The sequence below is a fragment of the Montipora foliosa genome, chromosome 5 (genome assembly GCF_036669935.1).
Source record: "Montipora foliosa isolate CH-2021 chromosome 5, ASM3666993v2, whole genome shotgun sequence".
In the NCBI taxonomy this organism is placed as follows: Eukaryota; Metazoa; Cnidaria; class Anthozoa; order Scleractinia; family Acroporidae; genus Montipora; species Montipora foliosa.
The window spans coordinates 34,460,385-34,475,773 of record NC_090873.1 but is presented as its reverse complement, the minus strand read 5'-3'; the positions used below and the strand labels follow the sequence as shown (position 1 = coordinate 34,475,773).

General features: G+C 39.4%; 1 protein-coding gene across 1 annotated transcript in view; it reads left to right on the top strand.

Annotated features, from left to right (window-relative positions):
* The window catches only part of LOC138004038 (probable ubiquitin carboxyl-terminal hydrolase MINDY-4), a 31,358-nt gene extending 16,532 nt beyond the window's left edge, over positions 1 to 14,826 (top strand). The window contains exons 14-23 of the mRNA XM_068850428.1: positions 415 to 478; positions 5,063 to 5,128; positions 6,145 to 6,215; positions 7,428 to 7,491; positions 8,433 to 8,519; positions 9,123 to 9,197; positions 9,497 to 9,600; positions 10,531 to 10,607; positions 11,754 to 11,826; positions 12,797 to 14,826. Of these exons, the coding sequence (XP_068706529.1) occupies positions 415 to 478; positions 5,063 to 5,128; positions 6,145 to 6,215; positions 7,428 to 7,491; positions 8,433 to 8,519; positions 9,123 to 9,197; positions 9,497 to 9,600; positions 10,531 to 10,607; positions 11,754 to 11,826; positions 12,797 to 12,845 (730 nt within the window). The 3' untranslated portion in view covers positions 12,846 to 14,826. The remainder of the gene's footprint in view (positions 1 to 414; positions 479 to 5,062; positions 5,129 to 6,144; positions 6,216 to 7,427; positions 7,492 to 8,432; positions 8,520 to 9,122; positions 9,198 to 9,496; positions 9,601 to 10,530; positions 10,608 to 11,753; positions 11,827 to 12,796) is intronic.
* Positions 14,827 to 15,389: the final 563 nt, after the last annotated feature.

Below are 15,389 nucleotides of genomic sequence, written 5' to 3'. Positions count from 1 at the left end.
CAAAATGGCCTGCCCCATTTTGTTGTGCTTCACGTTCGATCCAGTCTTTTTTGGGATCAGTGGTTGCTCCGTGAGTTCTGTTAAAATTCTGCCAGGCGTGATTAATAACCCAAGATGGCGACCAACTGTCATAGCAAAACTGGAATAGATCTTTCTATGACGGAAAAAGACTGAGAATTTTAAGAAGCAAGAAGAACGAATAACGTCTTGTAAAATATTACGGACAGATTGCCTTTAATGGCTGTTTTATTGCGCGCAGAGCTCTTTATTCGTCAAAGGGTCAATGACAAGTGATCCGCTTGGGGCTTAGTTACTGCGCATTTTACTCCGCGTCTTCGTGTTTAAGCATAAACAAGTTTCATTTCACGTTAAGTTCGTTTTCCTTTAAGCTGCTAAACTTACCATTGTCTCCAGGGCTACTGGTGGTTCTACCTTTCTTGGCGCAGGGAGATACAAACCAGACCAGTTGACAGAGGCGGTAAGTACGCGATGGGTGAAATTGATTTTTTTTAAGCCTCTACCGTGGATGTGGTTTTCATTTGAATCTCGAAGAGTAATTGAGTAGAGTCGTACTTCTTGTTGAACCCATATTTTATTGCCTACATAGTGTCGTTCTTTCCCCTATATAAAAGCAATATCCCATTGTTTTCATGTTTGATCTATCGCTTTCTTAGCAACTGCTAACCTTAAATCACGTTCCGACCTAAATAATAGGGAAATCTTTATTTGCAATCTTTCCTCATTACAATATGCCTATCCTTTTCTAATCGATTAGCCTGCACAGCAAGCGAACCCATGGGGTTTCAGGACAAAGATAGATTTTCGACGTGACCACTTTTTACGTAATTCACGTTCTTTCATGAATGAAGACTATCCAATCAGAAGCCGATGGCTTTTGTTGGCGTTTGATTGGATATTTTTTGTGCGCAAGGGAATGTGAGCAAATTAAAAATTGTCACTATTATTTTTTATGGTCCAAGCTGTAAAATGCACAGTCGATAACTTGATACCCGCTGCCCTTCTTTTAGTGTTCTGAAGGCACGTAATAATGTGGACATGTTATGTGTTACAGACAAAAGGAAAGAACTGCACGGTTTTCACACAAAAGAATATTTCTAATTACACGGTCATACATTTCCTTCGTTTCCATAACCTAGATTATTGTAAAACGTTTAAGTCGGGCTAGTAATAGAACAAAAATTCTATACGTAATTTCCGATCAAAATCAGTCAAGAAACATTATTTGTAGTGGCGAAATGTTCAAATGCTGGATGACGGGAAAAAGGCGCTATTGTTTGTGTCATTAATAAATGGCGATAAGGTATCGTGCAAAGCACGTATTATTCAGGAGCATAAACCTTGCATGTTAAACATTAAGCAACACAGGCTTTCTTAGCGCCTATTAGCCGAGTGTCGATAAAGCGTCGCAATTGCTTTCGTTGTGCGTCTGTGCGTTTACGCTACTTGTTTATTGGTCTCAAAATATCGCGACTTCTTCTCAACCAATCGGAAGAAAGAACGAAGCCAATTGGGACTTTGTCGCACGCTTTTTTCCTATTGGTCCATTCCTTGCAAGCGTCTGCTGTTATTGGCCGAGAGCTTCCTCGTCAATATTCATAATTGCTGTGCACATCGTTGGTTCAAACAGACCGTCGTTCGTTTGTAACTGCTGTGCCAGCTGAAGAAGAAAATGGGAAAAGAGAACAGCAAACTGAAGCCCAAGCAACTGTCCGACCTAAAACAACAAACGGATTTCAACGAGAAGGAACTTCAAGAATGGTTTAAAGGTTTTCGCGCAGACTGCCCCAATGGAAAGCTAAAGGTTGACGACTTTAAGAAAATCTATCGCAATTTCTATCCAGACGGCGACGCGTCCGCTTTTTCAGAGCACGTATTTCGCACGTTTGACAAAAGCGGTGACGGCATTATAGATTTCCGCGAGTTTATTTGTGCCTTGTCGGTCACAACTCGAGGGGAACCCGAAGAGAAACTCAAATGGGCTTTCAGCATTTACGATCAGGATGGAAACGGGTCCATCACCAAGGAAGAGATGCTGGAAATTGTAAGAGCAATCTTCCAGATGCGAGGTGACGGCGAAGGCGAGGAAACGCCAGAGAAGAAGGTGGAGACGTTCCTATCACAGTTGGATAAGAACAAAGATGGAAAGTTGTCCTTGGAAGAATTCATGGAAGGTGCCAAGAGTGATCCTTCGATTGTCCGCTTGCTTCAGTGCGAGTCAGCAGCCAATGGCACGGAAGAAAAGACTGCGCAGTAGATTTTGAAAACAGCATTTCTTGTTCTCTTCTTTATAAGCAGATCGTATTGACGCGTATTTTGGGCTAGAAAAAATGCTTCTCCAAGTCTCAAAGACCGGCTGTAAGGTGGGCTGTAATATGGTCTTTGGTTTGGCACACCCAACGATACAAAATGTCAGCGAACTTCATAAATGCAGTTTACTTCTCACACTAAAATTACTCTGGTAAGCTTTCGAGAAACTTAACTATTTGTTGTTTAATATTCCAACTAATAGTAAATCGCTGCAGAAATAAAAACTTGTTTTAAAATCTGCTTCTAGTTGACTTCAAATTGCTTTGTATGCCGTATATTTACCCGAATCAAATCGGGTGTGGTTTAGATTACCCTTGGGAATGAATCGAAATGTACTCTGAGACGAAGGGATGCTTCAAACTGGCTCTTTTATCGCAGTAATGTTTGAATCTGCTAACATTTCGTACACCATTTATGTGGTAGATTATTTTGTCCTCCTAATATTTTCAAGTTGGAGGGGCTGAAAAAGACAAGTGAACAGTTACATCTGAAAACGCTCGCTTCTCAATGGCCACGGATTGAATCAACAAGTTAAAAATTAAACAAATACTGCTGCACTCTCCCTTTAGGTACGATTTTCATCCGTCTCTGATCAAGATACGCATGATATATCTCCCACATTAGGCTTTAATGAACAAAAGCCCCATGCATACGTGCGTTTTACATTTTATTCGATTTTGTCAGCCCGTTCTGAAAGTTACATGAAATGACCAGTATCCGGATAATTTCAAATCCGCAACTCTTTAAATGCAAAACGTTTCTAAGGTTGGTAATCAATTTGAAGCAATAAAAATGGTGGTCATCGTCGGATTTTGTCTTTGACTTCTATGAGCACTTACACGCCAAGTTTTGGGTGTTTTTAAAAGAAGGCTTTCCTGTTACTTCGTTTTGTGCCACAGTAATGTGTACATCTTGTTTAAGCTGCTATAAAACTGTTTCAAATAGTACCACAACATTGCCGTTAGGTGAAGATTGTTGTGGAGTCGATCCTTGTAATAAAGCACTCTCTTTAGGTCGTTTAAACTGGAGCAACCAGCGTTGATTTGTTTGACCGTGCCAACTAATTCAAAGGTATTTTTGCGTGGCTTATGAATATGCGGGAAAAGCAGATCCTAACCAGTGTTGTTGAAATCCAAAGAGAACATTGGAGTAACCTCGCATTTTTCAAAGATAATTTCTTAACAATACTTTAAAAGCTTTAAAATACAAAGCAATGTGTTAATTATCTCTGAAAAATGCATGTTTATCCCCCAATTTTCTTTTTGGATACCGAGGGCATTTTTGAAGTCCTGCTTCTCCGCATAGTCTTAAACCGAGCAAAAATATCCCTGTAAACACTACAGAAGGAAACCCGGGTATCTCGAGATGTGCAGACGTTTGCGCAATAACAATAGCAGGCACCGTCGTTAAACGAATTACTCGGAGTTAATAGACCTTTTTCGCTTGTACATTTTGTTTTCCCAATACAGATTTGTGATAATACTCAGGAGGTTGGGTCCTTTGTTTTGTTGATTAAAATGAGTGCATGCAAGCATGAATATGCCTGCATGCACTCTTTTTAATGAACAAAACAAAGGACCAAGCCTCGTGAGTATTATCACATGGTCTGTATTGGAAAAACAAAAAATGTACAAGCGAAAAAGGTCTATTGGATCGGTTTTGAGTGGAGTGTCAAATGTTGGTAATTTAGTGATTGCCTTTAACACGAAGACCCTCAAAAAAGGGGTCTGCACAGCACAGTTTCTTCGAATGATTATCCAAGATGACGATCAACAAACAGCAACACCGAGAAGAAACCCTTAAAATACATTTCCAGGGCGAAAAAAGTGACTGTGGATTTGACAGATAACATCATACAACTGACATATTTACGGACACTTTCCCGTTAGGGGCTCTATTATTGCAGAAATTATTACAAAGCTTTGCATGCGTCCCCGGTTGATTGAGAAATCATCCGCATGTGCCTAGGGTACCACGCCTTTTATAGCTCGTCTTCAAGATCTACCACGACGACGTCGACGAAAACGTCACCTCAAAATATCAATGTCAAAATGTCAATGTCTCTTCAATGTCGTATGTCTTTCGCGATTATATTATTCCATCTCGTTCAATTTGTGTAATGTGGGCGAAGTGTTCTAAAATAAATTAGTATGTGCAGTTTCAGTGTAAAAATATAAAGTGAAAGGTTTGCGTTTGTACGCTCACGTTGTCATTAAAACCTCAAGTTTACAATACATACTTAATTGACCGCTCCCCATAGGGGCTTTTCAGGGCCAATGAAACAATCAACGAAACAACAGAACACAACAACAACAACTGTTAAGAAACCCAACTGGCCGGAGGCAAACCAGTTGGCTATTTACAAGTGCAGCTGGGAAGTTGGAACCAGGGACTACCAGGAACAAATTCATTGAGTGGTCAGAGCGGGTCTTGAACCCGGGATCTCCGGATCTCAAGGCAAGCGCCCTAACCACTGGGCCACACTGCCTCCTTGCTGATGTCACGTCGTTGTTGTGCAGAGTACGGCAAAAAATGCGTGCTAGAATGCGTGCCGCACGTGCAGCACGATTATGTTTCCTCTTTTAACCAATGATATTCTTGTTTTGTGGCGTTCTCGTTGACGACTGCGTTGTAGTTCTAAAAGTCCCTAATATAGCAGTGATTGATTAATCGATCGATTGCTGGATGGAAAAAGTGATTGGTTGATTGCGATTTCCTACGTCATATCTTCCAGCTCGTCTTATACGTGTTCAAGTCGTCAGAAAGTCTCCATAACTTTATCTCTCAAAATATAACACAGGTATGTCCACGGAAGGCTGAAGTTTTTCTGAAATAAAGTACAATTTTATTGAAATTGAATTCTCTGGCGAAGCTTGTGTTGAAAAGCGAAATGTGTTCAAGGTAGGAAGAAGGTCAGGGATCTTGCCCCAAACAAAATTTTTTCCAAGGTTCCTCTCAATCTAATTGTTGTTTGCGCATGACAATTGGGGGATGTATGGATGCATAAATAAGAATTTTACCGTTTAAGCCTGGAGCACACATGATTTGCTTTTCACTCGCACCGGTGGTTCAGTTTGCGTGTGAAACAGGCTTGAAAATGGCTTGTCTTGAAATTCACTTCATAATCCTTTTTCAGAGCGCACCCAAATGAACAATTGACCTCTTTAGCTTGTACGTTTTGTATTCCCATTTCAGACCACTTGAGATCCCCAGGGAATTTCCTATGCACGTGCATACCTATGCACGTGCATAAGACGACATTTGAAAGAAACTGTCCCCTAGAGTAACATCACGTGGTCTGATATGGGAAAACAAAACGTACAAGCCAAAGAGGTTGCGATAGTATATTTACTTTGCTTGTCACGTGAATAGAAACTCACTTTGAAAACAAGTCTGAAGTGGTGTTTTTGACTTATATCCACTTGTTGGTCAGGGTCAGCTGACAGTTGCAAAGTCTCTTGACTTACGACGTATTCCTTTTGAAGACACGGAGCGTTTTATGTGGGGGGGGGGGGGGGGGGACAAAAGTCAATGGATTAAATTAATTGACGTGTTTGAAAAATAGCACGCGTTCGCGTTCATGAAACTGTCACCTATATCGGAATTTCACAATAAATAGAAAACATCCACGATTGTTTTACATCATTTGGTTGGGAGGGAAAATGCTCGGAGGTATTAGCTACACCAAGCTACTCTAGAATCCGAGGGTAAATGAAGATGTTATATATATGTATATTTGATATGCAGTTGCCACTCCATGCCAAAAGTCATCGTAGAATTGATATCATTTATTTCGTTGTTTGTTTGAATTTCCAGTTTGAGTCTGATGGTAGTAGCGGATGCATTTTGTTCTTGTACTCTGTGATATTGTCAAGATCAATTGAAATGTGAGTGTATATAGAGGATATTACATGGCCGCGCAGGGATACGAATTTTATCTTCGAGTTCTGAAAGTATCTCGCACGAGTGAGCGAAGCGAACGAGTGACAGATACTTTCAGCACGAGAAGATGAAATTGGTATCCCCAAGCGACCTTGTAATGTTCTGTTTATGATATAGATATTGATGAAATGTCTAGATTTAAAACAACTTGTTTTACTCATTTTCGAAATGATAAAAGAGTGGTCACCAACCGCTAAAACACGCATGTTGTGTAACATGAAACAAGATATGAAAGTTATGAAAAACAAATCATGATAATGTAAAATTTTGCAATAAAAATGTTAATGTAGTGGAGAAGAATTATATTAAAGCACAAAAGTATCTTACACTGAAGAGGAAGCTCGCGTTTTATTGGCTAATCGTGTTCGTTACCATGACGACACCTATGTTCTCAAATGTGAAAGATTAAAATGAAATGTTCACTGCGCACGGTGAAGATATGATTTTTTAGTAAAAGGAGAAATCCTGGTATTTCATCAGAATCTATGTAATAAAATGTAATTTAAAACACATTACTGCAGTATACAGCCGTGACAATTGACTCTGGAAACGAAAGTACTGAATTCTCGTCTCATTTTCTCAGTGGAGACTTCTCCGCATTATTTTCTATCGAGGTGAGGGTTTTTTTGCTTTATCCAACCTAAGATATGTCCTTTATTCTTTTATTGGCCAGAAATTGGAGATTCTTTTTTTTTTTTGAGTGACGTGTGTCTAGGAAACAACAGCGTAATTTTTTTCTTTGGTTAACGTTGTAGCCTTAAGTGGAGCCGTGACGGTCGCATGAATAGAGCAGAAATCTAATTGGAATTTACTTACTATTATTTACTTATATTCAACTGAGTGTCATAAAATAAATACCAAAGTAATTACTTCGACCAATCATAGCGCAATGAACAAATCAAAATTCATAGCAATTCGGAATGCATGTAACTTGCTAAAAGCGCGGGAAAGATCGCGCGTGCAACTCGCGATTGAGTTTGGTTTTCCTTCTCATTGGTTGATAAACTGGCGCGAGATTTTTTCAACCAATCACCAAGCGTAGCAATTGCAATCACGTAATTACTTTCGACAGTCATTTGAAAACTGCTCTATGCTCAAGAAAAAGAATTGCCTTGTCATTCCTATTTCTCAGTTTCTTGTGTCTTTCTTTGCCTCAGGGTGAGATCCGATATGGACGAACCAAACGGCACACTGATGGGTGCACACAATTACTGCACACAGGTCAGATCATCATTGCCGTCATCATCATCATCATACATACATACATACGTTCAGATTGGATAGTATCTATTATGGCGGAGCGCGAATGATCAACAATAACAACCGTCTGCTAACTGATGAAAGTTGAGCTATTCAAAGAAAAACTTTTCAATCGAGTGAATTTTTAAAATTGTTTTACATTATGTTCTAAGTTTTTCGCCGTTTTGTTAGAAAGGTTTATATATCCGACACGTGCAATGAACATTGTTGCTTCCAACTTTATTGTCATCATCATCACCATCGTTACCAATAACATGATCGCTTGGTATTTCTTCTGGGAGTTTGAAGTACTTTACATTACCTAAAATCGGTGAATATTTACCAATTTGATATATCACAAACGCGTCTCAACTGGAGCTCACGTGAGTGGCACTTGGACCTCAGGTTCATTTTTAGATTCCTGTCCTCTTATATTGTTTAATTTGAGCATATGTAGCACCTTGTCGTTAGGGTTAAAAAATTTTAAGTAAACGTAAAGGTAAAGTTACTTTCTTGTACGAGCCTAGGAAGGCCCATCACGCCGGCGCTTATCTCCGGTTTCCGTAGCATGAAGCGACTAGGAGTATTTCTACTCTCCCCTGGATGGAATGCTAGTCCATCGCAGGGTTACCCCCAGCATTTTCGCTGGTACGCATTTATACACCTGGGTGGAGTGAGGCACCGTGAGAGTAAATGTCTTGCCCAAGAACACAACGCAAATGATGTCCCCGGCCAGGACCCGAACTCGGACCACTCGATCCGGAGTCGAACACACTAACCATGAGGCCACCGCGCCTCCCAAAAAAGAAAAAATAGTGTCTACCCTGAAATGCTCGCCTGTCATTCAGCTTCATTTCTTCTCAAAAGTTGTTTGCTAAAGTCGTGGCTATTTGAGTTGACGTTCTATATTGTGATTTTCTTAGGAAATGGTTAATTTATTACTTACTAGCAAAGCTGTCTCCAACACGTTTGACAATGTGATGGAAGTTGACACCGGCGGAGCCGAAAAGGTACAGCCTTGTAGCAACATAAGAAAACTAGTTTCCACGGGAGTAGGCTTCACGTTTAGAAGCAATGTATTATTGTTTTTGTCTTTTTTTAAATTTTTAACACAAATTTGGTAGTTAAGCATGTAACACTCCATAGAGCGGTTTTCAATTGAACGGTGTCGAAAGTAATTAGCGAATTGCTTTGGGTTTGTATTACTTCACTCAGTGATTGGTTCAAAGTTCTCGCGCCACTTTTTCAACCAAACACAAGTGAAACCAAAACCAACTGTGGCTCGCGCGTACACATTTTCCCGCGCTTTTGTGTCGGCTACGTGTAGTTACTTCGAGTTTTGATTGGTTCAATGGATTGTCTCCGTCCTTTTTGATTGGCCAAAGTAGTTACTTTGGTTTTACGACGCTCGATTGAAACTCGCCCTACAGTACTCCTAAGACAGAAGTGATCGTCACACTCAACTGGACAATTTAACCAATTGTTACGTTACACACACCCGAAAAATTCAGGCGGCTTCTAAAACCCGCACTTCAAAGACACATTTCTTTCATAACACTGCGTACTTGCTGAAGCTAATTCATCTTTTTGTTCACTCGTTGTTTTACTTGCAGAATATTTTTAAAGGATTAGAAAAACAAAGTGAGATAGGGCTTCTCTCTTTGTTCGAGCACTACAAATCATGTGAGGTGAGTTATTCCTCAATCATTTTCTTCGTTCTGCATAATTAGCATGGGAATACGGCTTTTTTGCAAGTTTCAGGCTCGGTCCATAAACTTGCAAAAAAAGGAACTCGACCAATATTTCCCAGTGCGGACCGAACATGCTAGTTCAATGAGGTTTTTAGTATATTTGGTTTTCGATTCCATTCCTTGAGTCTTGCCCCTTGGCCAGCTTCTGTTAACGGTTCTGGAAAGTAAAAGTTATACTGGAACTCAGACATGATACTTGTTGTTGTTGATACTTGTTATTCATCCTTCGGTTATAGGTGGGTATGAACTTCAAGATTCCCAAGTATCCCATCTGGGTTATATGCAGTGAGAGCCACTTCAGCATTCTATTCTCTGTTGACCGAAATCTTTTAGACGATTGGTGAGATATTGTCTTTCTAATGATATTTGTAGGTATGATAATTTGGGATGTCTGCGATGTCAGTGGCGGGTTGAATTTTAGAATGCAAAATTTTCGTTTCTAAGGGAGCTGTGGTACTGCGTCGATGGAATTGATTTTATCAAACAAGTTGATAAAGGTCGAATAACCACCGTGAAAGATTTGGAAAGCTGACCTTTCGAGCGTTAGCCCTTCGTCGGAGCAAATAGAGGAATTGTGGTTGTTGTAGGTTTATATGTGTGCGGAAGAGCTTTGCTATTGGTAGAAATAGGATGACGTGAACTGGGCACACTCTATCCACACGGAATCAATGAACGCCTCTCATTCCATTAATCTATATTCACAAATTCACGTCATCCTATTTCTACCAATAGCAAAGCTCCCCCACACACATATAAACCTACAACAACCACAATTCCTCTACTCGCTCCGACGAAGGGCTAACGCTCGAAACGTCAGCTTTCCAAATCTTTCACGGTGGTTATTCGACCTTTATCAACTTGTTTGATAAAATCAATTTTAGAATGGATGTCTTCACTTAAGTGATTTATTTTGTTAGTTGGCCCCTGGAGTGACTGGCTGCTTGACTTTTAATGACTGAATGGGTGGTTTCATTTAATTATCGACTTACTGAAAGACTGGGTGTTTGACTCGCTGGCTGATTGACTAGTTGAATAGTTTGAAGTCTATCTGTCTTCCGGCTATGAAATTCATCTCTTAAAAAAAAAATTAAAGGAGTCTTTAGCCAACAGACTAGTGGAGTAACTGAGTGATTGACCGACTTTATGTAAACGGTGAGCCTGGCCAATATTCCCTGTATCGAAATGCAAGGCGTGATGGACAGCGATCCCCTTTCCTTAAAACACTCCTGTCTGATTGGGTACGAGTATCGTTCATTCTTTTTACTTTTAGGAAATCTGAAAAGAAGTTTGATCTTTACTACTACGACGGACTTGCGCGACAGGACGAGGAAATTAAATTAACCATAGGTAGGGTACCTAAAGTATATTGGCTCTCTGACGTCTTTAAAGTGTTGATCACCTCAAAAAAGCCCTTTTCACTCGATGATTCTCTGCACTTGTCGAAAAGTTCTTCTTTTGTTTGGTAAACCTTCCCCTTTAAAATCACTGTTTTAGATGCTCGTAAAAAGTTGAAAAATTAGGTGTAACTTGATCTATGACCGGGCAAGAAAGAGGAATGGCTTTAATACCGGGTTGATGTCACAAGCTGCTTTGCATTGTGATAGTTCTTTGAAAACAGCGATGCAAAGTAATTTCTGACATCAACCCAATATTGAACCCATTTCCCTTTATTGCTCGATCATAGATCAAATTATGACCACTAAGCGAATAGAAATTCACAAGTGATTTTTTGAAAAAAAGGTTTGTAAAAGCTACAAAAAATATTTAGGTCCATTTCGGAGAATAAGCACAATGAAAAAGTCTGTTGAGGTGATCGGCACTTCAATACTCCAGTTAGGTCACTAGATATATACAGTAGCTCATTAAGTTCGAAACCAATATGATTACTCCGACCATTCATATTGGAGGCAGGTATAGAGGATATTACATGGCCGCGCGGGGATACGAATCTTATCTTCGAGTGCTGAAAGTATCTCTCACGAGTGAGCGAAGCGAACGAGTGACAAATACTTTCAGCTCGAGAAGATAAAATTTCGTATGCCCAAGTTCCGATGTAATATTTTGTTTATTATATAGGTATTGATTGAATGTCCATATTTAAAACAACTTGTTTTACTCATTTTCGAAAAGATTAAAAAGTGGTCAACAACAGCTAAAACACGCATGTTATGTAACATGAAACAAGATATGAAAGTTATGAAAAACAACTCATGATAATGTAACATTTTGCAATAAAAATGTTAATGTAGTGGAGAAGAATTATATTAAAGCACAAAAGTATCTTACAATGAAGAGGAAGCTCGCGATTTATTGGCTAATCGTGTTCGTTACCATGACGACACCTATATTCTCAAATGTGATAGATAAAAATTATACGTTCACTGCGCGCGGTAAAGATATGATTATTTAGTTAAAGGAAAAATCCTGGTATTTCATCAGCATCTAAATAAGAAAATAAATTTAGCCAGTCACAAAGCAACATTTTTCTTCCAGATACAACACAAGATTGTCCAGAGTATAAGGATACTGATCTTGTCCCTCCTCTAGAACATTGCATCAGAACGAGGTATTTACTAGCTTCATAGATGAGTGTGCTCGAATTTGCTTTGATATTCCTATCCCGCAAGCCACTGTGCCGTTGTGGCAGTCAGCGAGAAAGAAATCGCTTTTTACCAACAAAATTCAAAGCGCAAGTCAAGAATAGTGTTTCCGTCAAGTTGACTTCTGACTTTGTTCGAGGTTAGCAATCCCATGAACGCAAACTTTGCACAATTTTCTTTGTTAGAGGAGGGTATTATGGCTCTTAGCCTAGCCAATCAACTCTAGAATTCGATTATGAAATCGTCAAGATTTTTATAAAAACGTTTTATCCCTTGTGGTACGATGTAGGGAGACAAGACTTCGATCGTGTCGTTTCTTGACGCTGGTTTTAGCTTTGGACGAAAAGAAATCTGTTTTTCCCTACGAAAAAGAACAATACTGAGACCTTGTTGTTGTAATCTATAATAAACGAGATGTTTGTTTTGTCATCAAGGTGCTGTTTTCATGCCAACTTGTTTGCATTTTTACTTGAAAAACACTGAGTTATGTTCACCCCAAGCCTTGCTTTTCTGGTAGCTTAGCAAAAACTGTTCTCAAACGCTGTCTATGTTTGTAAAATCGAAACATGTCTTACAAATTAAAACAGTATCGTGAATTTGTTTCAAATTACAAAAACTGTTAAATGATGTGAAATTGAAAATGATTTGAACTTAGGAATGTCATACCTATTGTCTGGGTGAGCGTCAACCTCGTTTCCAGGGTCTCTCTTCTCTGCCTCCTCAACGACAAAGGAGGCAAAGAAGAGAGACCCTGGGAACGAGGTTGGGGTATCGAATTTCAAAGAAGAATTCCTATTGTCATCTTCAGAGTGACCGGAATTCTTTTGACCCGAAGGCGACTTCCCCTAAGGTTGTCAAAGCATCAATCAAAAACAAGAGCCAGTTTCAGAACCTCCCACACAATTTTTATGATCCGTTGTGTGATTCTCTTCACAGATGGAAGAACGCTGTCGTAGATTGGAATGGCACAGAGCCGATCCTGTGACGAATCGACACCTTGTCTGTGGAATCGTTTGAACAGTAATTTCTTATCAACCCCTCTTCCTTATAAAAACTTCTGTAATCTTTTCCATCTCTGCTTGAACAAAATTTCCTGAATTTCCTTATTTCAGGGTGCCAACTTCAGGGCTCCAAATTGCGATCAATTCAGTCGCATTTTGTTTCTCGCCGTGAATTTTCTTTCAATCTGAAGATAGCGTAATTGTAGTGTAATTTAGCTGCAGTGTTACATGCACAATTCCATAGACGAGTTCACGCTCTCGAGTGCATCATGGGTAGTCAGGGCAAGATGGAGAGAAATTCAAAGGTTTTGTGGAAGTTGAAAACGATGAAAAGAATTCATGATATGCAATTTTGGGGTTTTTTTATTTTCCAAAACGGAAGATAAGCGCTCAAAGGTGCGGCAGAATGAAGTTGGAGAGAATGGGTATTGTAGAAATTATTTTATGAAACAAAGTTTCTGCCATACTTTTCCTGTAATTCTAAAGGCACAAATTACAGAGAATGTATGGAGACAAAAAAGGAATATTTAGGAATTCCAAAGAACAGATACCAAGTCCAGTTCATCTCAGTTGTGAACTTGAACTTATTTGTTATGTTTATTAAGGCGAAAGTGTAAAAAGGAGAGTCATGTACAATTAATTTTGCTTTGAATTTCCCGCCATGTTGACCTGATTACCCATGATGCACTCAAGAGGATGAACTGGTCTATTCCTTTGATCATTCGCCATTTCAGCGGTTCCTTTACACACAAGTATTGCGGGCTCATATTTTGTTTTGTTAATAGACCAATTTCGATATATTAAAATTCAGTCCTAAACAAAAGACATCATCACGAGGCTCTGGGGAATAAATAGAAGGATTTGTATGAGTTTATTCCCCAGAGCCTCGAGATGATGCCTTTTGTTTTCGACTGAATTTTAATATATCGAAATTGGTCTATTTTCGTATCTTGTCACAAAATTGCGACTGAATTTTTTCGTTAATTTTAAACCCTGAACTTTGACAACGGCTCCTACGAAACCTAAGTTTAATAATTGACCACATGAGTTGAATTGCAGCCATTCTCTATTTTCGAATTCCCCATAATACACTTTGTTTGCCCCCAAATTTTGCGTAAACTATTGTTTTCAAACGCTCTTGGGGACACTGCATATTCCCAAGCGCATTTGAAAACAATGGTTTATGCAAAATTTGGGGGGCAAACAAAGTGTATTATGGGGAATTCGAAAATAGAGAATAGAGAAAACACAAGTTTCGTTTTGTTCACTTTCAACTTCACGTAAGCTTTTCGATCAAGGCGAGTCCTAGTTCGACGCCTTCTTTGTGAATTTAGTTTTTATTCACATCATCATCATCATCAACATCGGTTGATTGTGAAGCGACTGAAGGAATGGGGTTTATCAAATTAAAGTTGTAATTCGCTTTTGCTACATTCCTCATCAGCAAAAGTAATGTTACTTCACTGTAAATAATGGTTGAGATAGAGCGAGTTTCAATCGAGTGTCGTAAAACCAAAACCAAAACCAAAGTAATTACTTTAGCTAATCAAAAAGGACGGAGACAATTCAGTAAACCAATCAAAACTCGAAGTAATTACACGTAGCCGAAACAAAGCGCAGGAAAATGTGCACGCGCGAGCCACACTCAATTGAAAACCGCTCTATGGCAAATAGGAAGAATAATGAACCTTATTTAACTCACAACTGTATTTAGCGCTGGGGCGCCAATAGACCTTTTTCGCTTGTACATTTTGTTTTCCCAATACAGATCATGTGATAATACTCGGGAGGTTTGGTCCTTTGTTTTGTTCATTAAAATGAGTGCATGCAAGCATGAATATGCCTGCATGCACTCTTTGGCCAGGCCTCAACAGCGCCTTAAGTGAAAATGCAGATTTAACTTCCTAAATTGCGAATGAAGCTTTGAATATTTTTCCGATGTTGTTTATTTATTTATTTATTTATTTGGGGGGGGGGGGGGGGGGGGGGTATAACAGCGTCCAGTAACGATTTTGTCCCAAAATTCCAACGGGACGTACGCTTCAGGGGAATATTTTTTGACAGTTTTTGCGTTTACTAATCAGTCCTCAGCCTGGAATGAAGTACTGAATATTGAAAGTGCTTTGCATAATGAACTTATCTCTGAAAATTTGAACTCGATATACCTGATAACCTGTGAGAAATGATGCTTTGAAAATTCGAAATTTTACAAAGAATGTATGGGATCACTAGCTCAATTGCTACCCAATACTTTATCAGTTTTTAATGGCTATTATTATATGGCTTGTGTTTGTAGCCGATATAACGCGCGCTCTGATTGGCTAATTGTGACTAAATTGTAGGGCATTATTCTTCCGTAATGCCCACGGGCCGATTACGGGCTTGCCAAAACAAAGCAAAAGGTAATTAAAAAGCCATATAATAAACTACTTACTAACCGAGCTAGCTCGAGCCGTACTGGGGAATATTGGCCCTCGGTCGTGTTTGTACGGATCTCGCTGCGCTCGGTCCTTACTGCCACAACCTCG